The 17,127-nt window shown below is 26.8% G+C and overlaps 2 protein-coding genes across 2 annotated transcripts; one reads left to right on the top strand and one right to left on the bottom strand.

The window, feature by feature from the left end:
* The first annotated feature begins 1,838 nt into the window (after positions 1 to 1,838).
* Positions 1,839 to 8,097, top strand: LOC145835643 (protein canopy homolog 2-like). Its single transcript, XM_082943322.1, has 2 exons — positions 1,839 to 2,112; positions 6,762 to 8,097. Exons 1-2 carry the CDS (start codon positions 1,862 to 1,864, stop codon positions 7,129 to 7,131), a joined length of 621 nt encoding a protein of 206 aa, XP_082799448.1. The 5' UTR covers positions 1,839 to 1,861; the 3' UTR covers positions 7,132 to 8,097.
* Positions 8,098 to 10,447: 2,350 nt separating this feature from the next.
* On the bottom strand, positions 10,448 to 14,272 carry LOC145836684 (uncharacterized). The gene is made up of 4 exons (XM_082944467.1): positions 14,115 to 14,272; positions 13,768 to 13,986; positions 12,834 to 13,166; positions 10,448 to 10,820 (listed from the first exon to the last, which is right to left on the bottom strand). Exons 1-4 carry the CDS (start codon positions 14,270 to 14,272, stop codon positions 10,478 to 10,480), a joined length of 1,053 nt encoding a protein of 350 aa, XP_082800593.1. The 3' UTR covers positions 10,448 to 10,477.
* Between the last annotated feature and the right edge of the window lie 2,855 nt (positions 14,273 to 17,127).

Here is a 17,127-nt window from a genome sequence, read left to right as displayed (position 1 = left end):
GAAGCCTTTTTATTAGCTATTCATTCTTGCATTTAAAAGTTTATAGTTAAGGCTCATTTGATATACTGTGTATAGCTATTAAGTAATTGTGTTTGATTGATTTATTCTTAAAAAATTCTAGTAGTAAATTTTTTTCAAGGTTTTTTTTTCTAGTAACTTGAGTAATTTTTAAATTTTGAGGTTGTATAGACGTTTAGTTTTAGTTAATTATTCTAACTAGGTAGTATTAGCTGGTAGTTAAGTTAGTTTAAGTTCTTTAATTCGTACAGCCAATATATATACGTATAGTAAATAAATCATGAGTGATGAAAGTGCAGTATATGACAGCATTTTAAATTGAGAGCAGATAATATATCGCCTTAAGCAAAATCAAGTACCATGGGATCTGAAAACTCAGGCTACAGAGAACCAGATATGAAATAAACTCTAGCGGTATTACACTAAAGCAAGCATATGTAAAATATTAAATGTGTGTTTTAGATATTCTATAGTCCATCACAGTGCAAAACTTAGCTTTGACAATAAAACACTGTGAAAGCTTTCATTTTAGGCAGCGTAAATTTGGCTTTAAGCATACCTCGGCATCAAAAAACATACCTAAATGTTTAAAACTGTATCTTTGCTCGAAAACTAAAATATGAGCATCAAAATATTTAAATATACATACTATTTATAATTCTCAACTTTAGTTTGATTTTAAAATTATTGGTAAATCTGATGCTATCTGGAAAGTAAAATGTTATGTTTTTAATCATTTTCTTTAAAGTAAAAAAACTATTAAGGTCGTAGGGGGTATCCAACATATTTTTTACAAAAATTAACATTACACCTTGTATGAAAGCTATACTTATATACTTTTTATAGAATAGATATTAATTAACTTTGAGATATCGTCATTTGTGCTGTGTAAAAAATTTTCAAAACAGATGTATGAAGGAAAAATTTTTCATTGCCAACTTTGTCTGAATTTTGAAAAGTTCACTAGAAATCTATCTTCTTTAATTTTTTGTCAATTAACCTCGCATTTCCAGAAAATTTTCCTTACATTAGTTGAAAAAATCCTAATATAAGAATGAAAAAAGAAATAGACAAGTTTTATGACATAAATTAAAAAAATAATCGATTTTTTTTAATTAAAAAATTACTAGAACAGAAATGTTTAGTATTAAGTTAAGATTCAAGTGAGAAAATTTTAGAAAGATTGGTTAAAAACTGTAGGAAAGGATAAGTTTTTAGTGAAATAGTCTTTTATTTGCCTTTTCACATTGATCTTCCATAAAGAAAATGTTAAGCCTTCCAACTTTCAACAGTACTGCATATTTTCGTTTTTAGTTGAGTTTATAAAGCTGATATAATAATAAACAAAAAGAAAAGTCTAAACTTAGAAAACAAAATAAAAAGCTTAGTTCAAAAACCATTGTAGTTTTCTAAATGTGAACATGATTTGCAATTGCACTTTTTCTTAAAATATCAAAAGTAAATTATAAAGCTCTGTATGAATTATATGTATAAAAGTATTTAAAAGAAATAATAGAACTTGATATAAAAATGCTTTAAGCTGTTGAATAGATATTTAATTTTTTTGTAGTATTTTTTCTATATCATGATCTAACTACTATTACTATTGAAGAGATTTTAATTTTGTTATTTTTTATATCAAAAAAATTTAATTAGTTTTTTTTTATACAGTTTCTTTAAATTATTAACTTAAAATTGTTTTAATCTTATTAAAGTAAAAAAAAACAAGTTTAATGTTTTTTAAACTTTAATTATTTCGTATTTTAATGTAATTGTTTTTAACTAAATAAAAAATTGTTAGAATACATTTTTACAGAATCATAATTTAAATAAAGCTTCAACAATGAAGTTTCAACTGACAACTATTTGCTACTGCCTTTTTATTTCAATGATGCTCTTGCAAATGAACCATGTTGAAGCGAAAAAGAAGAAAAAACCAAATGTAAAAAAATACATGTGCGATATTTGCTCTGCAATTATAAACGAGGCCGAACATATGATAAGTCAAGTTGATCCTAAAAAGACTGTGCAAGTTGGAAGTTTCAGGATAAGTCCAGATGGTAAAACAAGAACTGTAACAAAGAAGTTTAGCAGGTTAGTGATGAAAATCTAATTAAAATATATTTAACAACAAGAAGTGAAAAGTATTTTCCTATGTCATTATAGAAAACTGAATCAACAGTTTGCTTGCTGTAAATCTTTGTACATGTGATTTGTAAACCATATACTTTTTACCTAAAACAAAAGTTAATGAATAATATTTACACTTTTTTTTTTCTTAACGAAATATAAGATTTAAAAAATAAAGCTGTACAGTGTGAAAAAAAAACCTTTTAATAAAAAAATTTTACGATTTATAATCAGCATGTAATTTATACTTATCTACATAAACTGTATAGTTTTGATTGTTTTAACCAAAAATTTGATAAGTTAAATGTTTCTGGATAATTTTTTTAAAGCATAATTGCAATAAATATTATTCAAGATATTTTTTTGTAAAGTAAAAATTACTTGTTTCAGTCATTTGGTTTTTAGCAAATGGTTAATTAAGTTTTTTCAAATGTTAAGGTTTGTTAAACTTATTGTTTTGTCATTTGAGATATTATCTTCTACACGTAGATTAAATGCTTTTTTATGGGTTTTGGTCAATAACTTCATATTGTATTTTTTTTATCTTTTTTTATATAAACTAAACCATACTTTTAGATTTTTGAATAATTCCTAAGATAGATATTTACTAAACCACATATATCTCTTATATATCTTTTCAGTTTAATTTATGATCAATTTTGCTTTTGTTTTATAGTGTTTGTTAACATTAGCATAAGTGCAACATATCTCTTTTTTTTTGTTTACTTGCTAATCTTTACTCTATAAACTTTTTACTAAGTTAAACAATTGGTTTTATTTGTATATGTAAAAATTGTTAAACAATTAAAGCTCTTAAACCCATTAAAATCTGTTTTTATTGATAAGTCATATTAATTAACAACTACGAAAACTAAAAAAGCTAAAGAATTAATGTCTATACTTTTGTAATTATTGAATTTCATTCTCTTAGTCATTAGAAACAGTATATTTATTTGAATTTTATCTAGGTACTTCAAACTTCCAAAATATATTTGTAAACAGTTTTAAGTCTTTCGAATATTTGTTTTAAAGTAGATTTAAAATATATGACAAACTCTGAAATAAATAAAACTAGCAAAACTATTTGATTTTAAAAACCTGTAAGCAGAGAAGTGTTAGAGTTATCTTTTTTCTCAAATTTCTTACTCTTCTACTGATAACTTATAGAAACTCTTTCAATTTTAACCTTTCGTATTTAAAAAACTTTTTACTTTATACTGGTTTCTAAGCATTAATAATATTTAGTAAGTAAGACAAAATTCTACGGTATAACATCAGCTTGCAACCCGTTAACGAAACATATAAAGTTGTTATCTTTCTGTATGGTAATGTGAATGCTAAAGTTTTTATTTTGTTGAGATAAAAATTGAAGTGTTAGTTTTTGTTACAAGAATATGTTTCAAATTTTGTTAAATTTTTGCAAATAAATAAAAATTCTAAATGATTGCTTTACTAGTTTTTTTTCTATAATCCATTACTTTTATCCTGAAAATATTATTTAACTAATTTATTATCATTTCCACACTGTGTAATGATATTAGCATCTCATTTTAATATTTTAAAGCTCGTGAATAAATATGGAATTTTTTGTAATAATAAAAACAATTTTCATTATTCTCAAAACAAGCTTTTGCAAAACAATTTTTATAACTCTTAAAACAATTTTCTAAAACAATAAACAATATTGTTTACTTAAAGGAGTTACATTTGTTTTAGTGCTTATAAAACGGAATTTGACTTGCAATTACAGTGCAGTAGCAGTTTCGGCAGAGCATTCGCCAGGTGTGCTTTAAGTTAAAATGCATTTTAAACACGTTAGATTTAAGAACTAATATTTTCTTGTGTGTTTAACTTTAGTTCTCGTATAGAGTGATGTAATTGTATCTTTGTGTTGTTTAGTTTATGTAAATAAATATAAGTGTTGTTTTGATTGTTGTATTAATATACTATAATAATCCATCTTACCCAATAATAACATCCCTGTGTATCGAGACATTGGAAACCATGTGTGGCCTGTATTTTAGGAATCTTCTGATATTTAGGAATTAGGTGCCTTATCAATTAAAAAACGCAGCGAAAAAAAAAACTTTAGTTTATTACTAAACAACTTTTTAACGAGTTTAAAATTTTGACAGTATAATTTGCGATAATACTTTACTTTGCGACATTTCACTATGATAATAGTAAGAAAAATTGTGTGAATAACTTTCTACTTTGAAACAGCAAGTCTACAATTATAATACAAGTGTGTGGTAGTGGTTTATTTAGTTTTGTTAAAAGTGAAGCTTGATGTCAAGGATTTTTTGCTGGAAGTACCATACAATTTTTGCGGTTATTTCTATGTATAGTTTTATATATGCTTTTTTAGTGCTTAAATGCACAGTTTATTTGCTAATGAGCATAATATTTCTTCTTAGTGCACAATATATGTTGCAACTAACATAAGTCGCATGGGTGCGCAGTATTTCGATCCTAAAAAGCTTAATCTTTTTAGCTAAGGGTATAATATAAGTTGCAACTAACATAAGTCGCATAGGGGCGCAGTATTTCGATTATAAAAAGCACAGTCTTTTTACTGTAGTGCACAATGTTTTTTGAAGATGTTGCAATTTGCATAAGTCGTCAGGGGACGCAGTATTTTAGTGCAAAATTGCATTTTATAAGTTGCCAAGAGAGCGCAGTTATTATATTTTTCTAAGCATAGAAATGTAAAGTAAGAACCGCATTAAAATTTAGAATTACAACAGCAGAATTGTTCTTATTAATAACGTCTGAGTTTTAGCTGATAAAACTAATTTTCCTATGTGTTTACTACTACTAGTTTATTGTTTTGATCTGCTGATTGATTGTATTAAAGTATAGATTGTATTTGTTTTAAATTAGAATGTTTCTGAAGTTTAAAAATATGTTTGAATGAGTTTTCATCTTTCTTAGTCGTAAAATGGCAAGTTTCTTGCCACATTTTATTACTCGTTTCAAGTTCAAGTATAAAGTTGTGTTAAAATTTTCCCTTTGAAAGAAATCAAAAATAAACTCCCCTTGAATTTAGCAGTCGTCGCTTGTTAAATAAATTGTTGCGTTTGTATCTTTTTAACGTTGTTTGAAGCAAATTGTCGTTTGATAACCACAGTTTTAAGCACACCTGACACCTTGCTACTGCATGAAACTTTAAAAGTTTTGTTGTTTATAAGTACGACAATAAACAAAAGATTGAATGAAGATTTTGTGTTTATTCTATGACGTCACGATCAAAATTCCTGCTGTCATTGTTTCCGAAGCCAATCGATGTGATGTTTTTCTGATTCAGAAACCAGCTAGAAGACAGAAAGTCAAATGTTTCCTAAAAGAAACAAGACGTTGTCAATGATCCAATTGATGGTTCATAAGCCTCTATTAACAACCTGAGGATAACAGCCCGACGACGAGCCCGAGGACAACAGGCACAAGGACAAGAACCCCAAGGATAAGAAGCTGGAGGACAACTAAATGACTATCATTGTTACTTACTTTGTCTTTATGTTGTGTTTTATCTAAGTTTTTGTAGATTATGTAATTTTTGAAATAATAAGAAATACAGTTTCTTTTTCTTACTTTTTTTAAACCGGACTTTTGATACTGTCTAAAAAGTTTAAAGTTAAGTAGAATTTTAAGGATTTTAATTATTTTTTAATTAATTAATTTTACCAGGCTTTAAACGTTAAAATTGAAAATTTAAAAAGAAACAATGTAATGATATTAGCATCTCATTTTAATATTTTAAAGCTCGTGAATAAATATGGAATTTTTTGTAATAATAAAAACAATTTTCATTATTCTCAAAACAAGCTTTTGCAAAACAATTTTTATAACTCTTAAAACAATTTTCTAAAACAATAAACAATATTGTTTACTTAAAGGAGTTACATTTGTTTTAGTGCTTATAAAACGGAATTTGACTTGCAATTACAGTGCAGTAGCAGTTTCGGCAGAGCATTCGCCAGGTGTGCTTTAAGTTAAAATGCATTTTAAACACGTTAGATTTAAGAACTAATATTTTCTTGTGTGTTTAACTTTAGTTCTCGTATAGAGTGATGTAATTGTATCTTTGTGTTGTTTAGTTTATGTAAATAAATATAAGTGTTGTTTTGATTGTTGTATTAATATACTATAATAATCCTATTACCCCCCTTAATAAAATATCTGTGTATCGAGACAACTGAATTTAGTCAAATTCATACTTCAGTTAATACTTAAATTTTTAAATTAAACTACATTTAGTTAGTAGAAAATCAGCAAAAACTAATAGTAATACTATTATTCAATCAATGTTAAACAAAAATCTGATTTTATAATAAACAGTATAAAGCTAAGTGTAACAGTATAAGTTAGTTGAAAGTGTTTTATGTCTAACTCACTAATATATTACAAGATGATAACTAAATTAGTACCATAGTTCCTTGCATACTTATAAATTTTTATCAAAATCTTTTTTTTGTTTTGTAGCAGCGATCATATTTCAATTTAAACAAAAACTTCCAGGCAAAATAAATTAGTTTAACAAGCCGTGGGAATTATGTTTCCAACTCTTACTTTATAAATTAAGTATAAAGCTAATAAAGGTTTAAACTAAACAGGTCAGAATCTCATATTGAGGACCTTATTCAAGACAGAGTTTGCAATGACATCAAAGACAACTACTCCGAGTACAAAGACAAAAGTGGACTTCAGAGACTGCAAAGGATGGTGACTTATGACGGAAAAATGAACCCCGATTTAGATTTTGCCGCCCTTCAAGCCGGTACCGAAGAACACAACAAAAAAGGAGGCGGCCCTCAAGAAACAACCAAGCAAATCAGCTTCAAGTGCAGTGAGATGATTGAGAGCTTCGAAGACGACTTGAAGGAATACCTACAAAACGATGATGGAGATAAGATATCTGCTGCAGAGTTTTGTGCAGAGCAGAGTTACTGTCCTAAAGCAGCAAAGCTCAAAGAAGAACTTTAAGTGTTTTTTATTTTTTTAAATGTTGCCATAAATGTAGTAATAGTACTCAAATTTGTTTATTGCTGTTGTACTGTCTTTTTTAATTTATGAAGTTATCTTTGTTGCTTATTTAAAACAAATTTATTGTAAGGTTTTTACAATAATGCATTCTATCAAAATTTTACTTATCTTTAATCAATTACTTTTTGAAATATTTTTTGTCAGTTTTATATTTGTTTAACAATGTTTTGATTTACTCCTTCTTTTGTTATAAAGAATATATTTTTTGAATTTAGTGTTATAAGATCATTTTTTGTTAAGAATTTATTATGGTATTAAAAAGTGCTATCCAGTCAAATAGCAATGTATTTTTTAAAGATTTACTATTTGTAAACGATAACTAACTGGAATTCTCGAAAACTCAGAGTTTTACAAATTAGACAAATAAAACCTGGAAAAACCTGAAGTTTGAAAAATTTTGGAAATACCTTGAATTTCGTACAAAAATAACTAAAAAACCTTGAATTTTAAACTATTTTTACATATAAAGTAACTAAATTTCAATAAGAACAACACATTTTAACGGTAATCTTTGCTTTATTACACTAACATATGTTTCTGTATGTTAACTTGTTAATAAATTAGAACCTAAAGTAGGTATATACCTAGACACATATATGTACCTATTTTAGCTTTTATTCTTTCCTTACAGTATTTATTTTTTTACAGAGCTCTGTTGAAGTGTGTTAAGTTGTTAACGCACTGAAACATGTGTTTGTGTAATAAAGAAAAAAGTGTTGTTTAAATTTGTTATTATTATACATTCCAGTGAATTTATCTCGCTAGGATCTTTATTAGCAAACACCTAAATTTATATTTTGTGTAATTAAATTTCAGTATGCCATGTAAAGTTTATCATACAGACAAAAACATTTTCGTTTTACTATTTTTTTCATTAAAACCAAATTTAACTAAGCTTTTTTTATCTTTAAATGTTGTTTGTTATACTATTTAAAATAGTTTTTTTAACTTAAGCTCAATCTAAACTTGTTTATTTAAAACCTGGAAGAAATCTTCAAAAAACTTTTGTCAACCCTGCTTTATAAATCAGACTAAATAGTTTGCGACGTTTGAAGTATGTTGCGAGGATTTATTTATCTAAAATAACAACAAATTATAATATACCCTTATTAATCTTTAGGTACATTTTAGTTTTTTATACTTGATAGTTGATTGCGTAGAAGTCAAAATTTTAACTAAACTATGGTATATCTAATTTAAATTTAGGTTTATTATTAATGCAAGTTTATTGTCCATATGATGGACCTAGGCACCAACACCTAGACCACTTAAACATAAAGACACATAACGAAATAAATTAAAAATAACACATAAAGTTTATTTTGTTTAAAACAGAAATAAAAACATATTTTGATGTATATATTAACATAAAAAGCAAATTTATTATATAAACTTATACTATCTACGCTTTGATGTAGAACGATCAACATGAAATATTTAAATGCATTTACTACCAACAAAAATAAAAAACCTAAAGCCCCATGCCAAAGACTTACCAAATAAACAATCATTTAACATATTGAAAAAGAAATAATCATTAATAGGGGAAAGGCGCTGCTTTAAAAAATGGAATAAGCTAAATCTCAAAATAAAATCAACGGTGGATAAAAAATACTTAATAGCTTTATTAAAAACATTTTATTAGATTAAAAATTTTTAACTTTAATCGAAATTCTTCAATTTTTTTTTCAAGAAACTAATTAATTTGGAAGTTTGTTCCATATTTCAACTGATCGATAAAAAAAAGAATTATGCCAAGCCTCATTAATGAAATGATTTTTGCATGTTAATTTTTTTGCTATTTCCTCTAAGTAAGTAATTAGTTCTATAAGGTTCAAAAATTGGTTGTATATAATTGTAGTTTCACCATTAACTAGATTAAAAAAAGTAATGAGGTTAAATTCAAGTCTACTGTATTCTAAATATTTGATACTAAGTTTTGTTATTAGTCTATCAAAGTAAGACGTATTAAAAATATTACAGCATTTGAAGATTAATGTGGTATATTTTCTTTGAACAGATTCTATGTGGTTAATATTTTTTTAGTATGGAGACCAGATTGATGTGTTATATTCCAACTTAGGACGAATGTGTATGAGAAACAACTGTTAAAGGATTTTTATATCTTGAGACTTAATGCTGTTTAAAACTTGAAAAGGTGTAGTTGATGCAATTCGGTAAAGGTAATCAATAAAGTGGTTCCATTTTAAATTTTCAGCAACAAAAATTCCAAGATCTTAAACACTTTAGTTGAAGATAAGTATGTATTGTTCATTTTTAAGTCAAATATAGAGATAGTAGTGTTTTTTTTTGAATATTTTGAACTTGACATTCACTAGGGTTTTAAGTTTAGTTTTCTTTCCTTTAGCCAATTGTAAAATTTATCTAAGAGATTCTGTAAAGTTGTGTTCAATTGGCTACATTTTTTGTGTCATCTGCAAAGAGGTTAATGTTGCTGCTAACATCAGCTTCTGAAGCTATATCATTTATGTAAATAATAAATAGTAGTGGGTCAAAAACCCCTCCTTAAGGGACTTCACTAAAAATAGGTAAAGATTCCGAAGATGTGTTACTAATTACTACTTTTTGAGTTTAACATTGTATAAGCTTAAATTTTTATAAATATATAGTATCACATTTTAAAATTTACTTATTTTTAAAACTATTTTAATAACATTGCTTCTTACAAAATTAGTGTAGTAAAACTTTAAAGCATATATTTTAAGAAGTACGTTCAAAATAAACAGACACTACAGAAAAATTTTTGTAAACGAAACGTCTCACTACATAAAATTCTCAAAATTTAAGATAGTAAAAATACTATTTTATAAAAACTTGTAGTTAATTATTAAAGACAACACATCTAAAAAATATAGCCTTATTACTTTGTTGTTTGTCTACAAGTATGTTTAGTATACTGATTTCATTCATTAGACTGATAGTCTTCAAAATTTTCAAAAAAATTGCACACTAAACTACTTGAGAATAAATTTGTGCACACTGTTAGACTATAAAAGTATAGGCTACTACAAAAAATATCTCTAAATGTTTTTTATTTTTAAATCTACAACTAAAGTGTTATTAACTGTTAATTTGTGTTTAAATGATATTTTTTTAAAGTTAAATACAAACAAAAGCGTTGTTTAAGAAATATTGTTTCATTTCACTAAGTTTTCTGTGCATATTAAAACAGTTTCTGTGCACACTACAGTGCTAAGACGCACACCGTGAAGACCACTGCATTAAAAATTATTCACAAAGTTGACCTGAAACAATAAAACTGTTTCTATGAATCCTTTTCTTCCTCGTAGAACTCCGCTCCCTGCCGGTAATCGCTCCTGAGATCGCTCATCTCGATCACCTGCGGATCGCTCCTCAAAGTTCCGGGAAGATCATGCGCTACCTCCCTCCTCGGGGTGTTCTGCGGCGTGTACAGCTGCACCGACGACCTCTTGCGGAACTTCCGCTTCAGGGACGACCACAGGATGGCGACGGTGAGCTTGTCGCGGGTGTCCCGGTCCATGCCGAACGCCACCGAGTTGACGGCTCCCTGCAGGGGGGCGGAGAGGACGGTCATGACCCACAGGAAGTAGACGTCATCTCCCTCCTCCGTGAACGCGTTGTGCAGTCTGAAGAAAAAATGAAATGTGTAAAATGTAAAAAAGTACTGAAGGTGTTAAAGAAAATGTTTTTTGCTTCGTTTTAGTACGATAAAAAATGTCTGATTAACAATTAGAATTTAGAAAGTTTAAGAAAAAAAGGATAGTTTCTTGCAAGACAGGGAAAACTACATTGTGTGCATTATATATTTAAAATTTTCAACTTTCTTAAAATTGATTATGTAACTTTTTAGTATGAGAAACTATAGTTTGTATTTTTATAAACTTACTTCAGACACAAAAATTTTTGTTAGCAACATTGTTATAAGTTAAACTTAATCATGTTTTTATTTATTTAGTTTAAGCTCGTTATACTTCAATGTATTTTCTCTCTCTTAAATACAAACAAAGATATACTTATAGTAAAAGTTTGCGGTATACTCAATAAAAGTTAGATCGGCAAAAACTGTCATTAATCTGTTAATCTCTTCAAAATTCATTGTAAAATCTCATAGATCTAAACGAAATATTTCCTTAGATATCTACACTTACTAAAAAACTGTTTTGTATTATGTATAAATAGTACAACCATATTTTTATAACCTAAAGTCCTTTTATAGATTTTTGTGATAACTGCTACAAGGCTTTTGTTTATAACTTAAAAGCAAAACTACAACAGTCAACCTCATTTTTCTAAAAGTTTGAAAAAGTTTGTGCCATTTTGGTATTATTTAAAAACTTAGAACTAAGTTAGTCTTTATACTGTTTTTTTAGTTTTTATAGCCTAAGTTTAATTTTATAAACAGCAAATTTTTTGATTTTTCTCTGGGTATTTTTTTTTCTAATGAAGCTGCTAACTTATACTTTTAATTATTGAAAGCAAGTTTAAATAATTTAGTAACTACAATAGGTCTTTGTAATTTGTATGCCTTTTAGACAAACCATTTTGTTCAGTAAAAAAATCAAAATAGTTTTTTAATTACGGATGTTAAACTAACGGACTTAATAATTTCATTAAGTAATACAAAATCTTTTGATAGTAAATAACTTTTAGTTCTAGTATTTCAAAAATAAAAATCTTATTGATCTATTTTTATTGAAATTAAGTTAAAATAATTTAACGAAATTTTCAAACATGCATTTTTTTATAGAGTTTATAGCTACAAAAAAGTGAAAAGTCGGGTTTTTAATCGAAGTATTTTGTTTTATTTTAGTAGGGTTTTAAAGTTTGAAGATTATCTTATTCAGATTGAGTTCTCGTTTTGACTTTAGAGCTTTTGCTTAGTAAAGAGGTTTAGTATAACATTTATAACTGAGTTTTTAAATCGTAAACTTTTGAGGCAATAACTTTTTTTTAAGAGTTTTACAGTGTATATTGATAATCTTTTTTTAATAAAAACCTTTTTTAGTCATAACATAAAGCAAAGTTTTTTTATACCAGTAGTAAATAGTTTTTTCTTATATAATTAGTCTATTTTTTGATAGTTTGTCGGTAGATGATTTGTTTGAGCAAAAAATCTATAAAAATATACATTGAAAAATATATTGATAAAAAAAGTATATCTATGCGGAATTCAAAAACAAATCTTAGCTACTCAAGTTTTCAATGTTTTAAAATTATTAAAAAATACTTATATCTATAATTGATATATTACAAAACTATTGTAGTAATAGAACATTTTGAAGTTAGCATATTATTAAAAAAAAAACTTGAAAACTATTACAACCAGTACCTAAAAATAGGTCGAGAAACGTTTATCTGCAAGCCAAATGAAATACCAGTTCCGCGACGTATACACTTGGAAAAAAAGAAGCTTACCAAAAACAAAATAAAATAAACATTTTATCAAAAAAGCTTTAAATGTATAATTTTATTCTGAATGAAAATTAATGTTTATTTAATAATTCTTTTGTTCCCATTTTTCTTTCAACAATTTTTTTTTGGTCCTTAAGATATAAAAGTCTGTCGACTTTTTCTCTCGGTTCAAGGATACAAAATCAACTATATTGTTATGAAAATTCATGCATAGCTTATCACTTTACCTCAAAACAAACGGAAAGAAGGAGAGAGCGAGGTAGATGAGCGGGTAGACCATCAGCGCCCGCACTTCCTTCACCAGCGACTCCCGCGCCGCCCCCGTCAGGTTGCCGTGGAAACCTGCTCCGACGCGCCGCCTGACGACGTAGTAGGTGTACGTGTAGCTGACGAACATGCACAGGATTATTATCCACAAGGGGACGTACCAGAGGGCGAAGCGGGTCGCCACCGCGCTGTGCTCCACCCAGCACCAAACCCCCGCTGGACCGTACTGGTTGACAAAGAGGGGAACGGAGCTGGTGATCAGGGGGAACACCCAGCACATGATGTGGTAAAACCTGTTATTAAAAATCAATAAAATATATTTTTGATAATTTTCAATTTAATATTACGAGTCATTTTGAGAACCTTTAAGATTAAAAATAACTTCTAACGTACTAATATAAAATACTTAAATTTTACAGTTTTTTTTGCAAAAATAAAATTAAAGCTTTTGCTATAGATGAAATTAAATCTTTTAAACTCATTATTCTTTACAATCTAATGAGACTTAGTATAACTACGTAAATAAGATTGATCTAGTAGCAAAAAAAGAACCTTACATAAGGTTTAAAATTATGAAAATCTGATTTACTACCAAAAAATTAATCTACTTTTGACAAAGTCAAAATAAATAATGTACTTTAAAATAAAAAACCTTAAAAAGTTTTGTTTTTTTACAAGCTTAACAACTATTTGTAAATTTTTTTAAATGTAAATGTAAAAATTACAACTTTGAAGCAATTTTTAAACTTGTAATAACACCAAAACTTTTTATGGTAAATAGTTAAAAGTACATTGACTATTTTAGACTAAACTTCTGTTCAGCTTTTTCCATGTCTTAACAAAACTTCGATTGTTCAGATTTGATATATTTGTATATAATTCAAAATTTTAAACTTTTCAAATTTTTCCGATGCTTCACTCCTAGCCACGTTCCAAAACAGGTTGAACGTGATGCACGCGACCCAGGCCAGAACTGCCCAGTTGAAGTAGTTTATAAAAAACCCATCCATGGTGCACCGCCACGATTTCGGAGTGCGGTCTCCGACAACGTACGTGAGCGCGTTCATGAATGAGACGACACTAAGCCACATGATAAGCCGTTGAGAGAGAAACCTGTTAAAACAGCGTAAAAATTAATAAAAAATACATTTGTTAAAAATAAAAAAATATGTATCTTTTTAAGAAATCTTAAATTGGACAGATTACTTTTTAGCTAACAGTAAAAAAAAAAAACTGTCTACCTATATTTTTTCAGCAGCCAGATTATTGTTACCATAAACAAGCATCCCACCATGGACAAGGTCGCGGTGACTCTTTTTAATGCCAAAATCACATCACACTTTTTTAAATCACCGTTGAACAGGAGGCAAGGCGCCGAGTCCACCGTTTGATTGTTCATAAATAAACTCTACTAGAAATAAAAATAATCAGTAATATGAAGCAATTTTAAGATTTTTACAGAAAGTTCTTTTCAAAACTATCATACAAAAATTTTTACACGTGTTCCAATAGATACTTGTCAGTTATATGTCAGTTTTTAATAAGTTTTTGAATCGAAGTACTACACAGCATAGCTTATTGGTAAGACAAAAGGTAAAGACCTTTCAATCTGAAAACATCGAAGTTTTTCTTTAAATTTTGCTAAAGAATCTATTTGTAAATTTGAGTTAATTTAAATAACAATATAAATACCACAGATGTTCTTGTGCTAAAACTTTATTTCAACTAACGGCGTTTCACTTCTCTCAAATAAATTTAAGAACAGATCTCCGTAGATCTGTTCTTAAATTTATTTGAGAGCAGTGAAACGCCGTTAGTTGAAATAAAGTTTTAGCACAAGAACATCTGTGGTATATATTCCGATAAGCTTAGCTTATCAGGATCTCCAGGATTTAACGCCTTTTAACGTTACATCTTATAGCAATATAAATATTAATTTTACAATAATAACATTTTTATTTCAAACTACCTTAAAATAGACTACATTTTCAAAAACTAAAACTTAGTAGATTCAAAGGTAAAACTAACATTATAAGTAAGTAATCTCGCTTTGGTTAACTTATAATTTACAAACCAGTTAACTATGAATATAACTAAAACTCAAAAATAAACTTTAAGATAAAAAACGTTTTCTCAAAATAAGAACTTCTAAAACAAATGTGACAATCAAGTTTTAAGACATAGTTAAAACGATGTCCTTGTTTAACCTTGCGATACATGGTTTGAAATTCTGTGCACAAATATAAATTAATGGTTAAAATCAAAATTACGAATTAAAAAAAGAACTGTTTTATATAACTGTAATGAGACCGAATTTTACCAGCTTTGAATTTAATTTAAAATTACTAAAACAAAATCTAAACTTTACACACAGAACTAATCTTTGGTTAAACTAATTGTAATAAACAATCTTTCTAAAACTATCAAAAGTTGTTTGGATAAGACTTATCTTTATTTATTAGTTTAAAAAAAGTACAAAAAGTAGCGTAAAACTTAAAAAACTAAACAACTAGAATCAAAAAAATAAAAAAATAAACAGTTAGTTGTGTAGCTCAAAAACTTAACATTAATTTTTCTTTAGTATAGAACTACTTCACAAAAATAAATTAACTAAGTTTAATAATTACTGTTATACATAAATAATTCATAAATCAACTGCATTTTAAATGTTTACTAAACTCACTTAAAATTGTTATTTTTTTAATTCATATTACCTTAATATAACTTCAATTACTAATATTTTTACAATGCATAATAATTCAAGTTTAACGAAAATTATACGTAGACAAGCTATGACTAATATGTAAGTAAGTAGCTTTTTGTAAAATAAATTACACATACTTTATGTTACAATTGTCTATAATAGCAGTACAAAACTTAGTTTTAGTATAAATTTTGAAATTTTTCTAAGAACACTACATTTAAGATTTAAACTCTAATTTGTACATGTAAAAGTTGATATTACTGGTTATGATTAAGTTTAAAAAAATTAAAAAAAAAGAGAAGTGAAATTATAGTTGCATTAAAAATTCTATACTCTAATCTATCATAAAAAAAGCAATATTTCAGTAATATTAAGATATTTCCGTTTGAAAAATGTCATAGTAAATTAAATTAAAACAAAAACAGTTTTTATAATCAAAACTCACTATTTAAGTCGTATTTTGTTAAAGTCTTGCACTTTTTACTTTTTTTACTACAACTTTATTACCTTACGCTGCTATGGAAGTATAAAAAAGAAAATGCTTTTAAAATTTTAAACTAATAGGTTTTATTTTTTAAATGATATTTTAAATTTTTAAAGTAGATTTGAATTGAAATAAAAAATAGGTTCATAACTTTAATCAACAAGTTTCAAAAAAAGCTAACAAAAAAATGATATTCTTTATAGCATTTTTTTTCTTATTTTTTTTTATAATCTATAAAAAATCTACACCAATTCACTAAGTTAGTTTGTAGGAGACTGAAACTTGAATAAGTAAAAATCCAATCTTAGAAACGAAAAATACTTTTGACTTAATGTATATAGAGAGAATCTTTTTACACTACACAACTACATAAAAGACTATTTAAAGTTTACATTAATCAAAACTTATTACTTGAAGATTTAATACTTAAATTAAGTAGCTTAAATGTTTTTCGGATTAAAATAAATATTCAAAGGTTTTAGGTTAGTATGTGTAAAACCTTTGACATACATCTTTTTCTCAAAAAACTTCATTATACTAACGTCAAAATTTAATTTTGTGATCATCCGATACTAATGTTACCTATTATGATAGGTTTTTGTACGCACGTAATGAAAACTTGAAAGTACATTGAATTCACTAGTAAAACAAAAATAAACTTTGAAAACTAAACTAATTTAATTTACTAATGAATGAGTTAATTTAAAATTTTTATGAAGGTGAAAAATTAAAGTTGAATGTGGAGAATCTTAAAAGAAACCTTTAAATTGTACACTTAGCTGCAATAATTGCTATTGTGTACTCTATTTTTAATTTATCTTATACTTGTTTAGTGAAAATTAATAAAAACGTTTACTAAACTAAAACTAGTTCTAGTAAACAGCTTTATTTGTAAATGGAATTTAAGATGAATGCTTATTAGTCTTGTTGTGTCGTAAAGTAGTGATAGAATATATAAAGTGTATTCTATAGTTAGTATATTCTATAGTGATATATGTACTAACCAATTAATAAACGTTAAAAAGTAGTAGGAATATAGTTAAAAAATACAGTTTTATAGTTTTTA

Source organism: Thalia democratica, chromosome 5 (assembly GCF_965202585.1).
Source record: "Thalia democratica chromosome 5, ktThaDemo2.hap1.1, whole genome shotgun sequence".
Lineage (NCBI taxonomy): Eukaryota > Metazoa > Chordata > Thaliacea > Salpida > Salpidae > Thalia > Thalia democratica.
The sequence above is the reverse complement of the archived record's forward strand: the minus strand, read 5'-3'. Positions and strand labels throughout refer to the sequence as shown.